This window comes from Podarcis raffonei, chromosome 13, assembly GCF_027172205.1.
Source record: "Podarcis raffonei isolate rPodRaf1 chromosome 13, rPodRaf1.pri, whole genome shotgun sequence".
Lineage (NCBI taxonomy): Eukaryota > Metazoa > Chordata > Lepidosauria > Squamata > Lacertidae > Podarcis > Podarcis raffonei.
Genome location: NC_070614.1, coordinates 42487854 through 42511389, shown reverse-complemented (window position 1 = coordinate 42511389; position 23536 = coordinate 42487854). Strand labels below are relative to the sequence as shown.

Sequence of the window (23536 nt, the reverse complement as noted above, 5' to 3'; positions counted from 1 at the left end):
TTGTTAGGGGTCATTAGGAAAGGGATTGAAAGTAAAACTGTCCAAATCGTGGCCATATTATTAGCATACAGTTTTGAGTTTTCTGAAATAAAATAACATCCCAATTGATACAAATGTAAAGATAAGATGATACTGCCATTCCAGGCAATCAAAAGCTTTATTAATGTCCAAAGAAAGTAACGAGAAATGACAGTGATGTAAAGATAACATCAAGCAATCTTTGAATCGGGTCGAAAATACGTCTGCAGGGGATAAACCCCATTTGGTCAGAATAGATGAGTCTCTAACAACCAAATTTTGCTGCAATGCCAGAAAAGAAGAAAACATTTTTTGATCTTGATTCAATAATGTAATAGGACAGAGGTTTTCAATGTTTCTGAGTCCACAGCTCCCTTGACCAACAACATTCTTCCTGTGGCATCCCTGTGGGCTTCAGGAGCCCAGTTATGACACCCCTTGCCTGCAGAACTGGCAGCTTCTCACCCTTTTTAAACACCCTCCCTTGTGAAGTGTTTCCTCAGCCTCCTCTCCCCTCTCCTTGGGAGTCCTCCGGGCAGCCGCAGGTCTCTGGGCTGCCCCCTTCCCCAAAGAGAGGTGCTTCTGCACACTGACCCAAAAATTGGAAGGTGTGGGAAGAGGCAGAAAGTGTTTCCCCCCATTTCCCCCTGGGCCTTCACATCTGATATTCAAAGGTATTCTGCTGCCAGCAGTGGAGGTGTCCCAGAGACCTCATGGCTAGTAACCATAGGTAGCCTTATCCTCCATTAATACTTCTAACCCTCTTTTAAAGACTTTCATGTTAGCAACCATCAATGTGGTGGCTGCAAACGTTATAGATTAACTAGATGCCATGTGAATCTTCCTACATTCAGCTTCTTTGGTTATGAAAATGGGAGAAAACCTTCACAGCAACTACTTTCTCTGCACCATACATAATCTTATGCAACTTTATTGTGTCCCACCATACCACTTTTTCGAGACTCAAAATCCCTAAATTTTGTAACCCTTCCTCATAGGGGTCTCTCTCCAGTTCCTTCCATCATTTCAGTTGCCCTTTTCTAAAGCTTTCCTAACTCTACAATATTCTCTTTCTGTGTGGTGGCTCTACACACTATCTAAATGTGGTCCAGCCATAAATTGGAATAACGGCACTACGATATTAGACACTTAAAGAGACCTCTGATGCATCTGGCACTACCAACCTGGTCTCACAGTGGCCAACCAAGATGCTTATAGGAAACTCACAAGCAAGACCTGAAACAGCACTCTTCCCATTTCCTAGCACCTGATATTCAAAGGCATACCACCTCTGACAGGGGAGAAAGAGCATAGCCATTGTGGCTAGCAGCCATTAACAGACCTATCCTCAATTAATGTGTCTAACCTTGTTTTAAAGGTGCCCAAGTTAAGTGGGATAAATCCAGCCTCGTATAACCAATATGCTTAACTCTAATTAATGCAGGACACAGGTGGAGCTGTGGTCTAAACCACAGAGCCTAGGGCTTCCTGATCAAAAGTTCGGCGGTTTGAATCCCCATGATGGGGTGAGCTCCCATTGCTTGGTCCCAGCTCCTGCCAACCTAGCAGTTCGAAAGCATGCCAAAAAGTGCAAGTAGATAAATAGGTACCGCTCCTGCGGGAAGGTAAATGGCGTTTCCGTGTGCTGCTCTGATTCACCAGAAGCGGCTTAGTCCTGCTGGCCACATGACCCGGAAGCTCTCTGCGGACAAACGCAGGCTCCCTTGGCCAGTAAAGCGAGATGAGCACCACCACCCCAGAGTTGTCCGCGACTGGACCTAACTGTCAGGGGTCCCTTTACCTAATTAATGCAGGAAAGGCTTAATACCTTAGAGTAAGCCGTCCTGCCAGGCCTAGCTAGGTGACACACCCTCACCTTAAGAGGAAGGTTTACCAAACTCTTTCTTCTCCCATCTTTCCATCATGTAACCAACCATAAGGATATCTGGACTGGCTGCTCCAAGCCCAGACCACATGCTTTAGCATGCAATCTTTGTGTTTCTATACAAATCATTTAGAAACTTTTACCCCTTTTTGTGACCTAAGTCAAACTGCTTGTCTTTTCTTGCTGCTGTATGGAAAAGCACATGAATCTGACCTTTGAAGAGCTTGTAAGGAAATCATTTTTAACTTACCAAATGTGTGTTCTTTTTCTATGCTAAGGGAAGTGGGAAACTTTGGAAGAAAATTGGAAGGGGGCTGTTTTAAAGGTCTAGCAGCCTCTTTGCTACATGTTTTGTAATTTTAAATCTCTGCTGGGTCTCTCTCTCACCAAAGGGTTCTTGCCCCAAATCTGGATCCTAGGCCCTGGACAATTTAGTGCTTTCAGCTCAAAATAATGGACAATTACCTGTGGAAATTTCAATGTGTTTCACCACAGCAAATGAAAATGGCCTGTCCCCAAAGAGCATTTGTTTTGGTGAATAATGAGAACGTTCCTTAGAGACACATCTCCAAGGGCTCTTGAAAATATAACATTAGCATTCAAGCATTAGTCCACAGACAGGCCAACCATCTCTTTCCACAGAGTACACCCAGTTCACAGCTGAAAGACACAGGAAACAACCATATATTTCTTTCACACGCAACACCCTCTCCAAACTCGGACACAGCCATTGTGGTGAGCCTTCTGCTGGATGGATGGATCAACCCAACCCAACATGCTGAGATACAGAAACTGAAACCTTTACCAAGGCAAAGGAGACTGGGGTGAGAGACACAGAGGAATTAATTTGAATGGGCTCCCTTCTCCAGAAATAAGATTATGGGCAAATAAATGTTGATTCGCCATTATAAAGCATCACCTGAGAGGATCATCACATACTTACTTATCTATTTGTAGCTTTTCTACCCAATTTGTAATCCCAGAAAAGCTTACAGACTAATAACAACAACAATAGAAGGAGCACCTGCCTTAGGGAGAGAAACAAGGTGGCTCTGTGGTCTAAATGACTAAGCCACTTGGGCTTGGCGATTGGAAGGTCAGCGGTTCAAATCCTCACAATGGGGTGATCTCCCGTTGCTCTGTCCCAGCTCTTGCCAACCTAGCAGTTCAAAAGAATGCCAGTGCAAGCAGATAAATAGGTACCGTTGTGGCGGGAAGGTAAACGGCGTTTCCGTGTGATCTGGCTTCTGTCAGTGTTCTGTTGTGCCAAAAGCGGTTTAGTCATGCTGGCCACATGACCTGGAAAGCTGCCTGTAGACAAACGTTGACTCCCTCGGCCTGAAATGAGCATCGCAACCCCTTTGACTGGACTTAACCATCCAGGGGTCCTTTACCTTTACCTTTACAGAGCTGTCCTAAGAATTACTCAGAGATGGTGTCCAACAAAATTTGGAGGTCTAAAATGTATCTACCCCACATTTAGAAAGACCTGCAGTATTCCGTATTCTCAAATATTACTCACATAACAATGAGGATAGGGGAACTTTTCTTCCAGTTTCCTGTGACATATATTTTAGCAGTCTTAGATAGCTTCAGAATACTTGGGAAAGGCCATGGCTCAATTCTAGAGCAGCTGCTTTGAATAAAGAAGGTCACAAGTTCAATCTCCAGGTAGCTCTGGGAGAGAGAGACCCCTCTCTGAAGGCCTTGAGAGTCTCTGCCAATAAGTGTGGACAATACTGAGGAAGATGAACCAATGTTCTGACTTGTTGTAAGGCAGCTTCCTATATTCCTAATCCTTCAAGACCAGCATAATTAATCAAATCCTGATGATTGCGTAATAGCATATTTTGGACATAAGCAGTATAATCTGGCTGCAATTTATTTGTTTTTCAGTTTTCTCTCTATGCAATTATGTACACAAAGGGTCTTCTGAGCAAGCAGTCTATCAGTTTTTTTCAATAAGTAAATGAATACATAAATCAATAAAGGTAAAATGCATGGAACCTAATCACTAGTTATATGTCATACAGTGATACCTCGGGTTAAGAACTTAATTCGTTCCGAAGGTCTGTTCTTAACCTGAAACTGTTCTTAACCTGAAGCACCACTTTAGCTAATGGGGCCTCCCGCTGCCACTGCACCTCTGGAGCATAATTTCTGTTCTCATCATGAAGCAAAGTTCTTAACCCGAGGTACTATTTCTGGGTTAGCGAAGTCTGTAACCTGAAGCGTATGTAACCTGAAGTGTATGTAACCAGAGGTACCACTGTATCTGATACCTAATTAGAACAAATAGGTACTTCTCGATAATAATCATATGTAAGTTAAGATGAAGATGGAAGGAGGTTGGCTGTACTTCTGCCCTCCCTAAAGACCATGACTACTCATCATTTGCTTTCGATGGAGACAGAGAGAGAGACAGGCAGGCAATATTTCTTAATGGTTTGCAACAGTGTTTCTCTTCTCTCGTTCAAGATGGAGTTGGCCAATGGGAGCACAGTTGAGGAATTCATTTTGCTGGGCTTTCAAATTGGGCAGCAGAAGCGGCACTTGCTCCTTGCCATTTTTGCTGTGCTCTACATCCTCACTTTGGCTGAGAACATCACCATAATCACGCTGGTCCATGCAGATGTCCAATTGGCCCGGCTACCTATGTACATCCTGTTGAGCAATTTCTCCTGGCTAGAGATATGCTACGTCTCCACCACTGTGCCCCGTATGCTCTTTGACCTGGCATTCCCATGTGGCGTCATCTCCTTCCACGAGTGCTTCCTCCAATACTACATCTTCTTCTCTCTTGGCCAGACAGAGTGCTTCTTCCTGTCAGCCATGGCTTTGGATCGGTACATGGCCATCTGCCACCCACTGCGTTACCCACAAATGATGTCCCGAGACTCCTGCTATGCCTTGGTGGCCACTTGTTGGGTTTTGGGCTTTCTGTGGCACATTGTTCCTGTTACTTTGATCTCCAGGTTGTCCTTCTGTGGCCCCAACATCATAGACCACTTTATGTGTGATGCTGGGACAATTCTCCTACTTGCTTGCCCCCCAATCAGAAACATTCCCATCATCTACCAGTTTTCCATGGATGCTGTGGGTATTTTAGGCAACCTGTTCTTTGTTGTGCTATCCTATGGTGCTGTGATTCTCACCCTGATGAAATCTTCTAGACGAGGCAGTCGGATGAAAGCCTTCTCCACCATATCCTTCCACCTAGTGGTGGTCACCCTTTTCTATGGCACAGTGGCCGGGATGTATGTAGCTCCAAGTGGAGAAAGCCAATCACAGGCCACCAAAGTAGTAACGCTCTTCTATACAACAATCACACCATTTCTGAATCCTTTGATCTATTGTCTGAGGAATGATCAGGTGAAGGAGGCAGTGGGCAGGTTGCAGAGGAGGAAGATGGGACTGGTGAAGAGAAAGTTGACTTGGTAAAAAAACAAAAAAACACAATGTTAGCCGTTTTAAGACCTTGACCCACTGCTCTTCATTGATTTTACTGATGCACCTGTATCATGATTTTCCTGTGACATTTTATAAGATTATGAATTTCTGTACATGAGATTTACTGTAGCAGACCTTAGATAAATATTTTTATATATAAATAAAAGAATACCAAAATGTGTTTACTAAGTGAAATACTCCCTAAAATGCTGGTGAATATTAAACAGGATTTAGATATAGATAGATGATAGTTAGATAGAGATAGATAGATAGATAGATGATAGATAGATGATAGATTAGATGATAGATAGATAGATAGATAGATAGATAGATAGATAGATAGATGATAGATAGATAGATGATAGATAGATAGATAGATAGATAGATAGATAGATGATAGATAGATAGGTATAGATAGATAGATGATAGATGATAGATGATAGATGATGATGATAGATATAGATAGATAGATGATAGATGATAGATAGATAGATAGATAAATGATAAATAGATAGATAGATGATAGATAGATGATAGATAGATAGATAGATGATAGATGATAGATGATAGATGATAGATGATAGATGATAGATGATAGATGATAGATGATAGATGATAGATAGATAGATAGATAGATAGATGATGATTGATAGATAGATGATAGATAGATAGATAGATAGATAGATAGATAGATGATGATAGATAGATAGATAGATGATAGATAGATGATTGATAGATAGATAGATAGATAGATAGATAGATAGATGGATGGATAGATAGATAGATAGATAGATAGATGATAGATAGATAGATGATAGATAGATAGATAGATAGATAGATAGATAGATAGATAGATGATATAGATAGATAGATAGATGATAGATAGATAGATAGATGATAGATAGATAGATAGATAGATAGATAGATAGATAGATGATAGATGATAGATAGATAGATAGATGATAGATAGATGATAGATAGATAGATAGATAGATAGATGATAGATAGATAGATGATAGATAGATAGATAGATGATATAGATAGATAGATAGATGATAGATAGATAGATAGATAGATAGATGATAGATAGATAGATGATAGATAGATAGATAGATAGATAGATAGATAGATGATAGATAAATAGATAGATAGATAGATGATAGATAGATGATGATAGATAGATAGATAGATGATAGATAGATAGATAGATAGATGATAGATAGATAGATAGATAGATAGATAGATAGATAGATAGATGATAGATAGATGATAGATGATAGATGATACATAGATGATAGAAAATCGCAAAATCCTATGGAAATGTGGAAAACTGAATTTAAGGCTGGAGCGATGAGAAGCCAAACTGGCATCCTTACAAGATTAAAAAGGTGAGAGGAAATAGAGGAAGATGAGATTCCATGCCATTGTGTTATCCCTTTTCAAAACCATTGTCTCATTTATCTTCCCCAACCACATCCTATGATTTGCATGTTGTGTAAAAAGTTCACTTTCCCCCCAGTTGCCACACTAAAGAACAAAGCTTTTTCCCATCTAGAAGACTACACACATTGCATGGGTGTTCATGCTGGCTTTTCATACTGGAAGCTAGCAGCAGAGTACAAATTAGGGGCCAATGGCTTCCATTGGGAGGGGGAGAAAGCAGTGCTGAAAATGGCGGAGCTCTTTGTACGCATTGACACTGTTGCTTCCACTGGGACTAATTCTTCATTGTTAGCTTCTTTTGTAAAGTCCCCTGCACAACGATGGCACATAACCAAATAAAACAATATGGTTGTTTTCTGTGTGGTTATACTATAGACAAGAGCCTTGTCTATAATTAATCATAATCATAATATTTGAACCCTGCCCATCTGACTGGGTTGCCCCGGCCACTCTGGGCAGCTTGCAATATATATAAAAACATAATATAACATTACACATTGAAAAGCGTTCCATCAATTTAATTGCTCAAAGGTGTTTAGCAAAACAGAATCCAGGTAAACAAGAAATACCTGTAGGAATTTCCTGTGTTTCACCGTGGCAGAGGCAGACCGCAAACCCCTAAAGAGATGGTGTTTCGGTGGATAATGACAATGTTCTTAAGGGGCATATTCTCCAGGGCCACCAAATACTTATCAGAGACATTCTAGCTTTTATCTGTACTTTCTTACCACTCAAACAATCCCATGGCCTGTTATTGCAGAAGGACAAGGCATGTGATGTCCCACAGCTGGCTAGATCAAGAGTTTGAAAGCTTCTGAGGTACTGAAATGGGACTGCTACCAAGCCAAAGGAAGATGGGTTGGAAGAAGGAGAACATCGAGGGATGGGTTTGAATGGGTGACACTTGCAATGCTCAGATTTTGGTTTTTCAAGAAAATGTAAACAGGCTATTATAAAGTTCTACACAGGGAGGGAGAGAGAAATAAGAGTAAGGGGAATTATTATTATTATTATTATTATTATTATTATTATTATTATTATTACCCTACCCATCTGGCTGGGTTTCCCCAGCCACTCAGGGCGGCTTACAGCACATAAAAAATTGTAAAACATTAGACATTAAAAATTTCCCGATGCAAGGTTGCCTTCAGATGTCTTCTAAAAGTCAGATACTTCTATATTTCCTTGATATCTGATGGGAGAGTGTTCCACAGGGCGGGCGCTACTACCAAGAAGGCCCTCAGAGCATAGAATCAAGATTTCCCAGCTGCGCTCCTGATACTAATTCAAACCTGTTTTCCTCAACTCAGACCCTGAGAAAATTTTTCGGAAAATGCTCAGCAGCAAAGGTGGTTTTAGGATAGCGTGACTGCTGGGAAATCGCCCTGGGTGCCACACTGCAGGGGTGCCAAAACAATGTTGTAGAATGGAGCACGAGAGGCAGGGGGCACCAAATTTTAGTGGCGCACAGGCACTGCTGAAATTTGAGAGCCCAAAGTCCACCACTGGCAGCAGCCACCTTGGCAATTAAATGGTATATTAATTTTTTATTAAGCAGCAGTAGCAGCACCTTAAAAGGTAAAGGTAAAGGTACCCCTGCCCGTACAGGCCAGTCTTGACAGACTCTAGGGTTGTGCGCTCATCTCACTCTAGAGGCTGGGAGCCAGCGCTGTCCGCAGACACTTCCGGGTCACGTGGCCAGCGTGACGAAGCTGCTCCGGCAAACCGGCACCAGAGCAGCACATGGAAACGCCGTTTACCTTCCCGCTAGTAAGCGGTCCCTATTTATCTACTTGCACTTAAGGGTGCTTTCGAACTGCTAGGTGGGCAGGAGCTGGGACCGAATGACGGGAGCTCACCCCACCGCGGGGATTCGAACCGCCAACCATGCGATCGGCAAGTCCTAGGCGCTGAGGTTTTACCCACAGCGCCACCCGCGTCCCTGCAGCAGCACCTTAGTCTTGCATAAAGCTGCAATTTATTGTTTAGTTTCCTTATGAACAACAGTTGGAAAGACCCTCATTTCAAGGAAGTCATTTAGTGGTCCTGCTTAACCCTCATCTCAAGAGAAAGCAGAGTAGACGATCACTATGGGTAAGGCATTTTCATATCCTGATCACCCATTTTCCTGCACAAAATCTAAATTTAATGGATATTGTTAGCATGTAGAATCATAGAATCATGACAGATGGCCATCCAACCTTTGCTTAAAAACCTCCAAGGAAGGAGAGTCCACCATCTCCCGAGGGAGACCATTCCAACCATTCCACTGTCAAGCAGAAACTTTTTCCTGATTTTTAATTGGAATCTCCTTTCTTGTAACTTGAGTCCTACCCTCCAGAGCAGGAGGAAAAAAGCTTGCTCCATCTTCCATGTGACAGCCCTTGAGATATTTGAAGATGGCTATTACCTCTCCTCTATTCCAGGTTAAACATACTCAGTTCCTTCAACCATTCCTCATAAGGCTTGGTTTCCAGACCCTTGGTTATCTTGGTTGTCCTCCTCTGCACACCTTCCAGCTTCTCAACATCCTATGTAAACAGGACATGTAAATATTTCATTTTCTCGCTACCTTTTCCAGAATATTTTGTCCTGCTCCTGTTTGCCCCACTCCAAGCTGATCTTCTCCTAGTTGATTTTGCCATGCAAAGCCTCCTAGTTGACTCAGCCATTTGAAAAACATAGGAAACTGCCATATACTGAGTCAGACCATCCATCTAACTCAGCATTGTCCACACTGACCGGCAACTGCTCTCCAGGGTTTCAAACAAGGGTCTCTCCAGACCTACTTGAAGAAGCTGGGGATTGAACCTGAGACCTTCTGCATGCAAAGGAGATGCTCTACTATTCAGCTCCAAATATCTGAAGGGCTATCAGATCAAAGAAGAAGCAGACTTGTTTCCTGTTGATCCAAAGAGCAGAGCTAAAATCAGTGAGTGAAAATCACAGGGAAGCAGAACAATAGTAGAGGCTGGCCCATTCTTATTATATGAGTCTGCCGAGAGAAAGTTGCAGGCGACTTTTGACATCTTAATCTTCATATTTTGTCTTCTTCTCTTCTTCTTTTGGACAAAGCCAGAGAGATCATGCTGGTAGGACTTTGCAAAGTAAATATTCTTCAGAAAGCATTTCAGACGTGTTTTTGCTTATCAAAACGACCTCTATTGTTCTATGCTCTCTTACCATATCTGGTTATTATGCAAATATATATTTTGAGAGCTTGAAGGAAACTAAGTTTTTATAAAGTCTTCTCTCTCAAGCAGTTTTATTCACATTTAATGGCTATACAATACCCCACACACATGCACAAAAACAGGTTATGTTCCCTATGGATAATCTCACATATTATGGTAAACACAACTAACTCGGTGTTTGCTTAGCTACCAGGGTTTAAAAACATATCTGTAAGATGCATATGGTGACAAAATGTGATCTGAAATATATGGGAAGGGGGTTACAACAGTCCCTTCTCTCACTCCACCTAATAGGCATTTCTGCATAGCTTTTGTCCTCCAGACAATGAGACAGGCAGCTGATACTTGCTTATGGCATGGGCTGATGGTTCTATTATCCACTTGCAGATGGAGATGGCCAATGGGACCACCATCCAGGAATTCATTTTGGTGGGCTTTGGAGATGGGCAACAGAAACGTTTCCTGCTTCTCGTCTTTTTCACCACCCTCTACATTCTCACTTTGGCCGAGAACCTCATGATTATCACACTGGTGGTCCTGGACACCCATTTATCCCGGCTTCCCATGTATGTCCTGCTGAGCAACTTCTCCTGGCTGGAAGTGTGTTATGTGAGTGTAACTGTGCCCCGGATGCTCTTTGACCTGGCGTCCCCTCAGGGAGGAATCATCCCCTTTCACGACTGTTTGGCTCAGTTCTACCTCTTCTTTTCTCTTGGAAGCACCGAATGCTTCTTCCTCTCAGTCATGGCCTTGGACCGCTACTTGGCCATCTGCCACCCACTGCGCTACCCACAAATCATGTCCCTGGATTCCTGCTATGCCCTGGTGGCTACTTGCTGGGTCCTTGGCTTCCTGTGGAATGTTGTCCCAGTGACCTTGATCTCCAAATTGTCCTTCTGTGGGCCAAACATCATTGATAATCTGCTTTGCGATCCTGGGCTGATTATGTCCCTGGCCTGCCCCCCACTAGGAAATGTTCCTTTCATCTGTCAGCTTTCTATGACTTCTGGGGTTTTAGTCAATATCTTATTTGTTGTGCTCTCCTATGGTGTTGTGATTCTTACTCTGGTGAAAGCCTCTAGCCGGGGAAATCGTAGGAAGGCTTTCTCCACAATATCATTCCATCTAATTGTGGTGACACTTTTTTACGGGTCAGTAGCAGCCGTCAATTTAATTCCACGTGGAGAAAGCCAGTCAGATCTCAATGCGGCCGTGACGTTGTTCTACACTGCTGTTACCCCCTTTCTCAACCCGCTGATCTACTGCCTGAGGAATGATCAAGTGAAAGAGGCACTGGGACGGTTGTTGAGGAACACAGAGAAATGGAGGAGCAGAATTGTGACAGAGTGAAAAAGTGGGAAGAAGGAAAAGAAAGAGAGCACAATACCCAATCAGTCTGTTGAAGAAATCATGGGTGTGTTTAGTTTTGACCAGAAGAATGAACATCCCTCCTCAACCACATTGTAATGTTCAGTTAAGATTCCTCAAAAATTGACCAGCCCTAACATTGGGCAAAGTGAGATCGCTGCTTCAGGCAATGGATGCTGGATGTCAGGGAGTGTTGGTGAGATGTTGGAGCCCAGGGCTGTGTCACCCCCTACATGATTCCACTGTCACTGGGACAACTGGAAGATGCTGTCCTGTCGCCAGTAATTTTAAAAAGATCATATTGACAGTCAGGTTTGCGAGACGGGGGGTGTGTCATCCTGTCAGCAGGCAGCAAAATGTCTTGGATCAGCTCTATTCCAAAAACTAAGCTGAGGAGAAGGTCAGGGATGGGAGTATTCATTGCCTGTCAACCACAAGACACTATAAGAATGTTTACTTCTTCCTTTGAGAACTAGAATGCAAGGGTCAAACATTATCGGCTCAGAATTATTTGGTGTATCTATTATGTAATAAAATTAAACTGATTAACAGTTCCTTTCTATAACAACATGACTTGGGGGGTTTTGTGTGTGTGTTATGCTTAGGAATGGAGCAGAAAAATTATTTTTGTTGTATTTTTAATGAGAAATTACCTAATTTCACTTTTTAAAATTAAATTTAGTTACATTTTGAAATAAGTAACATGGCAAACTAAACACACATACCCTTTTTACTCAACCTGAAGGCATTGTTCAGATCTAGATGATGATGATATAAAGTTCATATAAACACTGAATTGGAGAGAGTAAAAATTGCTGACTTCCGGGGGCGGCGCGAACGGTAATGGCGGTCCCCTTTCACTTGTGAGGGGGAAGCTCCGCAGAAACGGGTCGTCCGCTACGGCAAAGCGGAGACCCCCGTCAGAAACCCACAGGTGGGGATAGCCTGTGGTCGTGGGACTCGGCGGGCGCCTGTAGCGCTCCTCCGTTACGTGAAGGGACCCCGTAAGGAGCTCCGGATCGTGTCGGGGGTGGCGCGGCGCTGTGAGTCGATCGCTCTTTTTGCGGAGTGAAGCCGCTAAGCTGCTGCCGGTGAGCGCTGACCCTTTTCCTGGGAACTATTTGGCTACAAACTTCAACCCGTAAGTAGGGGACTTTATTTGGTTCACGAAGATAAATTTAAGAATTTGGCATACAAGCGGGAGACGCAACCAGGAAGTCCGTCTCCCGGGTTTTGTTTCAAGAACAAAGCAAAGACTTTCAAAAACCCAAGCCCCAGACTTTGGGATAAATAAGTTGCAAACTCTCACATCAAGCTTAAAGACCCCCTCTCAATTTTATTGAGGGGAGGAGGGGTGAAAAATCAGCTTTTTCCTGCCAATTCTTTGAACTTTGGGACTGGAAAATATTGAATCCCTGGTTACTGAGCTGCCAGGGTTTGGAATTTGAAGGCTACTTTGGAACTGTTACTTAATATCTCGCACTTTGCTGGGACAATTCATCTTTGTTAAAGAGTAACTCTGTGGAAATTTAAGGGATTTAAGAGGAGTCTGAAGGTCTTTTACAAATTGGACACTGTTTAACGCCTAGAGGGAACTTTTTAACTTTTTAACTTTTATGAACTGCGACATTTCTGAACTTTCCTGATTACAGTATCCCTCTAGTGGAACAACTTAGTTTGGCAACCTACTGGGGGAATTTTCCATCTGTTGATTTGGGGATTTCCATGAGAAAGACAGACTGTGAGACTGACCTTGACGCATAGATAAGAAGGGGTATGAGCGGAAGGACAAGATCAGCTAAAGCAAAAACATTGCAAACTACTTTAACTTCTCAGCTGCGCAGATCATCTGTCCCCACAATCCCTGTGGCACGAGTGGAAGAAATAGAACAACCTAGGCCGGAAGGAATGGCCTCAGGAGGGGACTTTATTTCAGTGCTAAATAAAATTTTGGAAAAATTGGAAGGTTTAAGCAAACAAGTCACTGACCAGTCAGCTAAGATATACCAAAATACTGCAAGCATTAACAACCTGACCCAACAAGTAAATTTAAATGCACAAACTATTGGAAAGCTTGTGGAAGACACTACTGCAAATCGTAAAATTGCTGAGGAGGCAAAGCAGAAAGTTGAAGAAGTTCAGGGAGAAATTAAACCTATGCGCAAACAGATAGGGGAACACCAGGCACTGCTGTCTATGATCGAACTGAAAAATAAGGAAAATAACTTAAGAATCAGATCTGTACCGGAAATTGATAATGAAAATCTAATCGAGTACCTTACGAAAGAATTTACACAATTTTGGCCCTTGGAAGAAGAAAAGGATTTTAAAATTGTAAGTGCATTCAGACTGGGAAAGGGAGGGAGGAAGATTAAGTCGAGAGACTGTCTGATCTCCCTCAGAACGAGGGAAGAAAGAGATAAAATTCTGAGTGCGCACTTCAAGACGCCTTTAGAGATCCAAGAATCAAGGCTGGAAATTTATAAGGACATTCCTAAGCATTTGTTGGAGCTCAGAGTGAATTACGGTGATCTGGTGCAACTTCTGAGGAGCAACAGGATTATCTTCAGATGGGAATTCCCCCAGGGGATTTCCTTTACTTTCAGAGGGAAAAAAGTCAAAATTAAATCGGTGGAAGACAAAGATAAATTTTTGAACGACTACGGAGAAGACCTTCAGAAAGGGATTGAAGAGCCAAGCGATCCAGGACCTGGATCATCAAGCCTAACACCTGCACCTGGGGAATCGAAAGATCCTGAGAAAGACACGCCACTTTTGGGAGCAACAGGAGGAAAATAACATCATCTCAATATGTCTCTGCAACTACTAAGCTGGAATATTCATGGTTTAAATTCCCCGGAAAAGAGGAGGAAAGTTTTTCATTTATTAAAAAAGGAACAATTGGACATAATTTGTTTGCAGGAAACACATGTGATTAGGCTGCATAGAAAAGTGTTAATTAATAAAAAACTAGGCCAAGAATTTATCTCATCAGACAAGGTCAAAAAGAGAGGTGTGGCAATTTATGCAAAAGAAAGCCTATCACCAAAGTTCCTTTTTAAAGATGAACAAGGAAGAATATTGGCAATTGAAATCCAAACACAAGGAGAGAAATTTTTGATTTTAGGAATTTATGCACCAAATGAGGGGAAATCAGAGTTTTACAAGAAACTGCATGAGACATTGATGGACTTTATGGATTATAACAATATCATTATGATGGGAGACATGAATGGAGTGGTGTCTACGAATATGGACAAAGCACAAAGACAGACCATAACGAAAGAGGGCAGACTACCAAAAACTTTCTTTGAACTGACTGACAACATGGATTTGATTGATATTTGGAGGACTAAAAACCCCCTAGGTAGAGAGGGAACATTCTTTTCTGAAGCCAAAATGACATGGACAAGGATCGACCAAATTTGGACAACTAGAGGCCTGGCACCTAAGATAAAAAAGGTGGAAATCTGCCCAAAAACCTGCTCCGACCATAACGCGGTAAAGATGGAAATGAAACTAACACCCATCGGTTCCTTCAGATGGAGGATGAATGACACCTTACTAAGAAACCAGGATATTGTAAGGAAGGCCCAAAAGACTCTGAAAGACTACTTTGAAATAAATATGAGAACTACAGTTGAAAAAAGAACAGTTTGGGACGCAAGCAAAGCGGTCATGAGAGGGTTCTTGATTCAACAGAATGCAATAAAAAAGAGATCTCAAAATGAGAAGAAAGGGAAAATTTTGGAAAAAATAAAACAAGAGGAGAAGAAGTTAAGAGCTAAACCAAACTCAAAAGAGATTTTAAGAGAAATTAAGTTATATCAGGTGCAATATATGAAATTGATTAATGAAGAAGTAGAGTGGAAAATTAAACAAATGAGACAAAAGACTTTTGAGTCAGCTAATAAATGTGGGAAACTATTGGCGTGGCAATTGAAAAAAAGACAGAAGTTAAATACGATTACAAACCTTGAGATCGATGGAAAAAACATACAGAACCCGGAGGAGATCAGAAGGTGCTTTCAGAGATACTTCAAACAACTTTATATGCAAGGGCCGCAGAAAGAAACTGAGATAGACCAATTTTTAAGAACCAATGGATTACAAAAAATATCTCCAGAAAACAAATTAGTATTGAATCAGCAAATTACAGAACAAGAAATTGAAGGTGCCATTCAGAATATGCAACTGGGCAAATCTCCAGGACCGGATGGATTAACCTCCAAATATTATAGAACTTTGAAAGACTTTTTAATTCAACCATTAAAGGAGGTGTGCAATGAGATTTTGGAAGGGAAAAGGGCGCCTGAATCGTGGAAAGAAGCATACATCACATTGATACCCAAGACAGAAGCTGAAAAGACACAACTAAAGAACTACCGTCCCATCTCCCTTTTGAATGTGGATTATAAAATTTTCGCGGACATTCTAGCCAGCAGACTTAAAAAAGTATTAGTGGAAGTAATACATAAGGACCAGGCAGGCTTTCTCCCAGGTAGACATTTATCTGATAATACAAGGAATATAATTGACATTTTGGAGTTGTTGCAAAGGAATATTAATACGAAAGCTGTTTTAGTTTTTATTGATGCGGAGAAAGCCTTTGATAACATTTCCTGGAGTTTTATGAAGAAAAATCTGAAAGGGATGGGAGTGGGACAGGGGTTCGAAAATGGTATAGGAGCAATATATTCAGAACAAAAAGCAAAATTGATTGTAAACAGTGTGGTGACTGAAGATTTTATGATAGAAAAAGGAACACGTCAGGGTTGCCCTATCTCTCCATTATTATTTATCTCGGTCCTGGAGGTGCTGCTGAACATGATTAGAGGGGACCGGTCTATTAAAGGAATACAGGTCGGAGCCAAACAATATAAATTGAAAGCTTTTGCAGATGATCTGGTTCTAACTTTACAGGAGCCGGAATCTAGTATGAAAAGAGCTTTGGAATTGATTAAAGAATTTGGTCATGTGGCTGGATTTAGATTAAATAAGGTAAAAACTAAAGTACTAGAGAAGAATTTAACTCCAATGGAAAAGGATAGGTTTCAGAATGAAACAGGTTTAACTGTGGTTAAGAAAGTGAAATACCTAGGGATTAATATGACTGCGAAAAATTTGAATTTATTTAAAGAGAACTATGAGAAATGTTGGTCAGAAGTTAAAAAAGACTTAGAAATTTGGTCTAATTTGAAGCTTTCCTTGTTGGGTCGAATTGCAGCTATAAAAATGAATGTATTGCCAAAAATGTTATTTTTGTTTCAATCTTTGCAAATTCTGGACAAGATGGACTGTTTCAAGAAGTGGCAGAGAGATATTTCTAGATTTGTCTGGCAGGGCAAGAAACCTAGAATAAAGTTTAAAATTTTAACTGATGTAAAAGAAAGAGGTGGATTTGCCCTGCCAGACCTCAAATTGTATTATGAATCAGCAGCATTCTGCTGGTTAAAAGACTGGCTGCTTCTTGAGAACACAGACATTTTGGATTTAGAAGGTTTCAACAATGTTTTTGGGTGGCATGCATATCTGTGGTACGACAAGGTTAAAGCTCATAAGGCATTTAAAAACCATATTGTCAGGAAATCTTTGTTTAATGTCTGGATAAGATATAAAGATTTGCTGGAAAGCAAAACCCCAAGGTGGTTGTCACCTATGGAAGCTAAGGCTCAGAAAAAGCTCAATATGCAGGCCAAATGGCCAAAATATTGGGAAATTTTGGAACAAGAAGGTGACAGATTGAAACTGCAGAGTTTTGAAAAATTAAAAGATAAAGTGCGAGATTGGCTTCACTATTATCAAATAAGAGAGGCCTATAATTTGGACAGAAAAATTGGCTTCCAGGTGGAGAAATCAAAATTGGAAACAGAACTGTTAGAATCAAAAACCAAGATTTTGTCAAAGATGTATAACTTGCTGTTGAAATGGAACACGCAGGACGAAACGGTTAAATCAGCAATGATTAAATGGGCGCAGGATCTAGGTCATAACATTATGTTTGCTGACTGGGAGCAGTTGTGGACCACCGGTATGAAGTTTACGGCATGCATTGCCTTAAAGGAGAATATTATGAAAATGATTTACAGGTGGTACATGACCCCAGTCAAGCTTGCAAAAATTTATCATCTGCCTGACAACAAGTGTTGGAAATGTAAAGAAGCTGAGGGAACATTCTTTCACCTTTGGTGGACGTGCCCAAAGGTTAAGGCTTACTGGGAAACAATATATAATGAACTGAAGAAGGTATTTAAATTTACCTTTCCTAAGAAACCAGAGGCCTTCCTTTTGGGCATAGTTGGCCAATGGGTGCCAAAGAAAGATAGAACATTTTTTATGTATGCAACAACAGCAGCAAGAATACTCCTTGCCAAGTATTGGAAGACACAAGATCTACCCACCGTGGAGGAATGGCAGACGCAAGTGATTGATTACATGGAGATGGCTGAAATGACTGGCAGAATCCGTGACCAGGGAGAAGAATTGATTGAACAGGACTGGAAAAAGTTTAAGGACTATTTACAAAAACACTGCAAAATGTTTGAGTGTTAATATGATGTGGGAAGGGAAGGTAACAGGGTTTGTGGGATCTGGTTAAATGCGAATGAAAAGAAGAATGTTAAAAAGGAGAAGGGGTTATGAACAGAATAATATTATGTCATAGTATATAAGATGAGGAATTGGGTTAAAACAATGGAAAATTGGGACATAATAATTAGAAGAATATAAATTTAAGCATGGTTTAAACAAGGGTTTGAATTTGCTGAAATTGATTGGAATAAAGAGGAACACAAAAAAGGGGGATGTGAGGAGGTCAAGACAGAGGGGTATGGAATTTTGTAAATGTAAGAAAGTGGATATTTCTTTTTTCTTTTTTTCTGTTTTTCTATTTTTGGTTATATATCTTTGTTTTTCTGTTTATCATGTGAGCCTCATTTATGGTAATGCTATATCTGAAATGATGAATTTTTTGATTTGTAAAACTTTAATAAACATTTTTTTAAAAAAAAGAGAGAGTAAAAATTGCTAATGCCAATATAAAAAAAACATAGAAAAATAAAAAAAATTGTCCAGTAGCACCTTGGAGACCAACTAAGTTTGTTCTTGTTATAAGCTTTTGTGTGCATGCACACTTCTTCAGCTACAGTACACTTCTTCAGATACACTTCACATACAGTGTATCTGATGAAGGGTACATGCACATGAAAGCTTATACCAAGAACAAACTTAGTTGGTCTCCAAGGTGCTACTGGTGAATTTTTTTATTTTTATATATATATTGACTGCGTCAGACCAACAGAATAAAATACCTACCAGAATAAAATAATATGTTAACACAATGAGACATGGTAGATATGGTTTGTCCTGCAGAATCTTTGTTCATGTGCTAGATAAATGGATATCAGCTCAGAACGAATCTACACACACTAATAGTGGCTCTCCAGGATTTTAGACATGTGACATTCTAAGCCCTGCCTACAGATGCAGGGATCAGGGGTGCCTGTTCCTGGGGCCCAAGCCCTTTTGCCCCCCCCCCATATTTTGAAGGTCACCAGTGACCAAAAATCACAGAGGCAAAATAGAAAAACTAAATCACACATGGAGTCCATGTCTGGAGGAACATAATAAACAGATGCATCTGAAAATATCATAGATATTTCCAAATGAAATCATATTTGTTCAGAACTAAAGGTCCTCCACATGGCTGCAAAGTCCTCTGGCTCAGCCTTCTGCCTGAAAACCTTTAAACAGGTGCGTTTTTCAGACACAGCAAGGTATCACTTCTGTTGTTGGCCTCTATCTGTCTCAAGACAATGGAGTGTGCCTTCGGGGGGGGGAGTCAAACTGCTGTGCTGGCAGCACCCAAGTGATGTCCCTGGGGCACATGCCTAGAAGGTGTGTATTGAGGTCCTGGGCTGCCAAAACAAGACCCCACTCTCAGCCTCACTGATGTGGTCCAAAGGAAAGCAGAGCAATACATTTGGCACCAGCTGGGCTGCAGAAGTTTCCAGAAGGAGGTGTACAAGGTGCCATCCAACAGTCTTAGGGACTCCAGAATTGTGTTGGGTTTGCTCCTTAGCCTTTTCTTCTGCTGAGGATGTCCTGCAAGGCAACAGAGCTTTAGTATCAGAATTTTCCTTCTCCTAGATGGGCTCCCTTCCCAGGTTGATGAGCCTCACCTGCCCCTCATTTCCCTCTATAGCACATGCAGAAACCACCTTCTTGACTGCTGGGCCCACTATTGATCTTGTCTGCTCAATTTGCCAGAGGCTGTCATCATATGCACTCCTCCAAACAGCAAATCTACTGTCTCGTATAAGAATATTTGTAGTAGCACCCTAAAGGATGCCGTTCGCATTCCAGAGTTCAAAGCAAGGGGGGTCAGACTGGAGAACCCTTAGGGACCGTTCGGACTCTACCATTCTATTCTTCTGGGAAAGCTCACTCTCTGCCTCTTTCTCAGTGTGTCTCGAAACTGAAGCTTCTCTTTTCTTCCTTCTCTCTCTCTCTTGTTTACATTCACCCTAGGGATAGGGGGGAAATTACTCGGATTGCCATTTGGTAACATTCCCTGAACTAGGGGCCCAGGGAGCAGTGGCATAGCATGGGGGCAGGGGGGTCATGGCCCCAGATGCACAATTCTGGCAGGCAGGGGCCAGCTTCTGTGAGAATCCCCATCTTGCCCTGGCAAAGGCAGCAGAGCAACCCAGGCCCACAGTGAGCGGGCATGGATGGAGGAAGGCGGGCAAGGGGCAACCCCAGCATGGCCCGGTCCAGCTCTCCTCTGCATGGGCATTGGGGGGATTCACCTGCCATGGGTTGCTGTGGCCTGCTGGGCTCCCTCTAGCATGGGTAGGCTCGCTACTCAGCATGCCCCCACGTGGCTCCAGTGGGGAGCGGCTTGCCCAACCCGGGCACCAGCAACCCACAGTATGCTGCTGCCAGGGAGACCCTATTTTCATAACTCTCCTCTGTATCACTTGATAAATATGTTCGCGTAAACATGGCAATTAAAAAATACAGGTCTGTTTTTGTGCTGCACTCTGGAGATAACGTTCCACTGTGGCTTCATCCTATGATTTCAAGACATCAGCCTTCTTCTCAAGATGACATCTCCAGAACTCGATGGCATCTGGAACTGGGAGGCAGTAGCTGTGGACCAGGTGAGCCTTTAATTTCACATTGGTTTTTCTTTCAAATAGCTCCCTTTCCAAGTTGCTGTGCAGCTCCACAGCATTTTCTTCAAGGAACAACAAATGGTTTGGAAGACATGGGTGCCTAGGCATGCTTGAAGTGGTGGGTCTGAAAGGAGGAGCTTTCTCAGCATTGTAACTTGATATTAATAAAATTATACTAAGGGTTGTTGTGCATAGATTTTTAAAATGAACATGTTCCCACTTGCAGATGGACCATCTGAATAAAAATTTCAGCACAAAAGTGAAGGGATTATATGGCATTTGTGGTTGAGTGCTGGACTGGTGTGTCTTGGCTCAATAACGGACTGGGTGAGAGCCAACAAACTGCAACTCAGATAAGAGTGAGGCAGTGTTAGCAGGTGGTTCCCTAGACCAGGTGGATGAGAGACTATTGTTCTTGCAGTATTTTATCAGTGCACAGATACATGTGTTGGGGACACCACCACCTAGAGGGAAACTGCTCCCTCAGTCCCCCTTTTAAAAAATTAGATATTTGTGGCTCTTTTCCTCAATGTGACCCTTTCCTGCTGCCACCCATTCTCTACAATGCTTTTTAAGCTTCCTTGTAGCTTGGTGTAATATGCTTAGACATGAGATGGACACAAACACTGGAGACGGGATGAACTAGGTTTGTTGAAACACGGGGAAAGAGGAGAGACATATGAACCGAAGAAGGAAAGGCCCATAAGAATAGACTCCAAATCTACAGATTTGTTTATTTACCTACTTACTTAATACAATTTATAACCTGTTCTTCACAATGATGTTGTGCATCTACAGGAGCGGCAAATGGATCTGTCCAACGCCACCGGCCGGAAAGTGACTGAATTTGTTCTCCTGGGCTTCCCCTCCCTCTCGCCCACATTCCGCTTGCTCCTGTGCTCCTTCCTTTCCACCAGCTACGCTTTCACCCTACTGGGGAACCTCAGCATACTGTGGACTGTGCTCAGGGACACCCGTTTGTCCCGCATGCCCATGTACATCCTGCTGGGCAACTTCTCCGGACTGGAAATGTGCTACGTCACCTCCACGGTACCTCGGATGCTCATCGACATGGCCTCTCCTCCAGGGATCATCTCCTTCCATGACTGCTTCTTGCAGTTCTATTTCTTCTTCTCCATGGGGGCAACGGAGTGTTTATGCCTCTCCAGCATGGCCTTAGACCGGTACCTGGCCATCTGCCACCCACTGCGCTACCCAATGCTCATGTCTCCCCAGTTTTGCAGCACCTTATCAGCTTGCTGCTGGATCTCTGGTTTCCTATGGTTTCTCGTGCCCATCATCCTCATTTCCCAGCTCCCCTTTTGTGGCCCCAACATCCTGGATCATTTTGTCTGCGACCCAGGCCCACTTCTAGCTGCCTCCTGCAGCCCGGCACCCCTCACGCAGATGTCCTGCTATGTCCTCAGCTCCCTCATCATCTTCGCAACCTTCCTCTTCATTGTAGCCTCCTATGGCACTGTTCTGCAGAAGGTGCTGAAGCTCCCTTCCGCTGCAGGCCGATCCAAAGCGTTTTCCACCTGCACCTCCCACCTGGCGGTGGTCAGCTTGTTCTACGGCTCCGTCATGGTCACCTATGTCAACCCAGAATCTTCAGGAGGGAGCAATAAGGCGGTGACTCTCTTCTACTCTGTGGTAACCCCTCTGCTCAACCCTCTCATCTACAGCTTGCGGAACAAGGAGATGATAGCGGCACTGAAGAGGACATTGCTTCAGGGATGCTGAAGGCCTCAAGTGCAGTTCTCAGGGAGCAAGTGATTCTCCTTCTGCGTACCCTACTGCACAACGGTTGTTGTAAGGGTAAAATGCTGTTTCTAAGCCTCCTGGAAATTGGGCTACAAATGCAACACCAAATAAACCAAGTGAATCAGAGATTCTGAGGAGGAAAGAAAGTTACAGCTATGGTTAGCATCCAAGCCAATGGTTGGAATATAATGGACATACCCTATATCCTGTTCATTATTTTTATTTTCTCATACAACAACCCCAACCCTCCCCAGGAGATGAGATTACAGATAGCCATGCGGCCAGTACACCCTAAAATAATGTGTTTCTGGCCACTTATCCAAGTGAATAAACAAATTATGGTTTAAAATTATGCTAGCCAGTAAATTTTGTAGTATGAGGGAGGTTCTGCCCTGTCCTCTTTGCCTAATAAAAGTATGCCAGTCTGTTGTTTAATTTGCTAGTCATTTTTCTATCAAAGCTAACTGCCATACTTTCTTATACCATGTGGCAATTAATATTCCTCCCCCCCACCCCAAATCCATTAGCTTGCTATTACTAACCTCATTGCCAACAGTAACTAACCAAAGGGATGCTTGAATATCTGTTTTAAACATTTGATTCATTTTATCACTGCTTTTTAAGGCAATGATGTTTTTTATGTACATTTGTTTTTATCTCGACTGTGGACTTGGGTCATGTTTTAGCTCCAATTTCATGTGTACACCACTTGGTACCCATTTTATAAATCTGCTAAAAAAAATCAGCTTTCTGCATTGGTTTTTAGTATTCCCCTTTTAGCTGCAGTTTCTTACTGGTGTTTCTGCTTCTCATTGAAAAGGAATGTCAGTGTAGATTATAAATTGTTGCTTTTCTATGTTCTATGGCCCTTTATATGTTCTACCCAACCCACTTCACCCCAGTTCTCCATTGTAACCTTGGCCGTTCTTTGAGATACTGAAGAGGGCATTTAAGTGGCCAGCTAAGGCCACTGTTTTACAAATAAATTTGTCCAACCGGTTCAGCAACCTCTTCTACTGGAGTCTAACCCTCACTGGATACAGGATCACAGGCCTGGAAAAGATTCAAGGGTATCATCCAGACTGACCCTCCCAAACTCCTAACAATACAGAAAATAGGCTGTGGTGATGGGAACTGTTTAATGATTTCTAGGAATTGTTCAGATAAATGTGTGTGTTTCTGACAGCTGCTTCATGCTGCAGTGGCACAAGGGAAAGAATGACCGAGGTCTTTGG

At 42.2% G+C, this 23536-nt stretch overlaps 3 protein-coding genes across 3 annotated transcripts; all 3 read left to right on the top strand.

Annotated features, from left to right (window-relative positions):
* Positions 1-4381: 4381 nt before the first annotated feature.
* LOC128398922 (olfactory receptor 11G2-like) lies at positions 4382-5344 on the top strand. Its single transcript, XM_053360187.1, has one exon. It carries the CDS (start codon positions 4382-4384, stop codon positions 5342-5344), a length of 963 nt encoding a protein of 320 aa, XP_053216162.1.
* Positions 5345-10377: 5033 nt separating this feature from the next.
* Positions 10378-11340, top strand: LOC128398921 (olfactory receptor 11G2-like). The gene has a single exon (XM_053360186.1). The coding sequence runs from the start codon at positions 10378-10380 to the stop codon at positions 11338-11340; it is 963 nt and encodes a 320-aa protein (XP_053216161.1).
* A 10004-nt stretch (positions 11341-21344) lies between these two features.
* Positions 21345-23387, top strand: LOC128398920 (olfactory receptor 11H12-like). Its single transcript, XM_053360185.1, has 2 exons — positions 21345-22256; positions 23232-23387. Exons 1-2 carry the CDS (start codon positions 21345-21347, stop codon positions 23385-23387), a joined length of 1068 nt encoding a protein of 355 aa, XP_053216160.1.
* Positions 23388-23536: the final 149 nt, after the last annotated feature.

Bases quoted from the DNA above. Each gene is read 5' to 3' on its own strand.
- LOC128398922 (XM_053360187.1), top strand. From the start codon at position 4,382: ATGGAGTTGGCCAATGGGAGCACAGTTGAGGAATTCATTTTGCTGGGC.
- LOC128398921 (XM_053360186.1), top strand. From the start codon at position 10,378: ATGGAGATGGCCAATGGGACCACCATCCAGGAATTCATTTTGGTGGGC.
- LOC128398920 (XM_053360185.1), top strand. From the start codon at position 21,345: ATGGATCTGTCCAACGCCACCGGCCGGAAAGTGACTGAATTTGTTCTC. The intron at 22,257-23,231 runs AGGACATTGCTT...TGGCCGTTCTTT, and splicing joins AGATGATAGCGGCACTGAAG to GAGATACTGAAGAGGGCATT.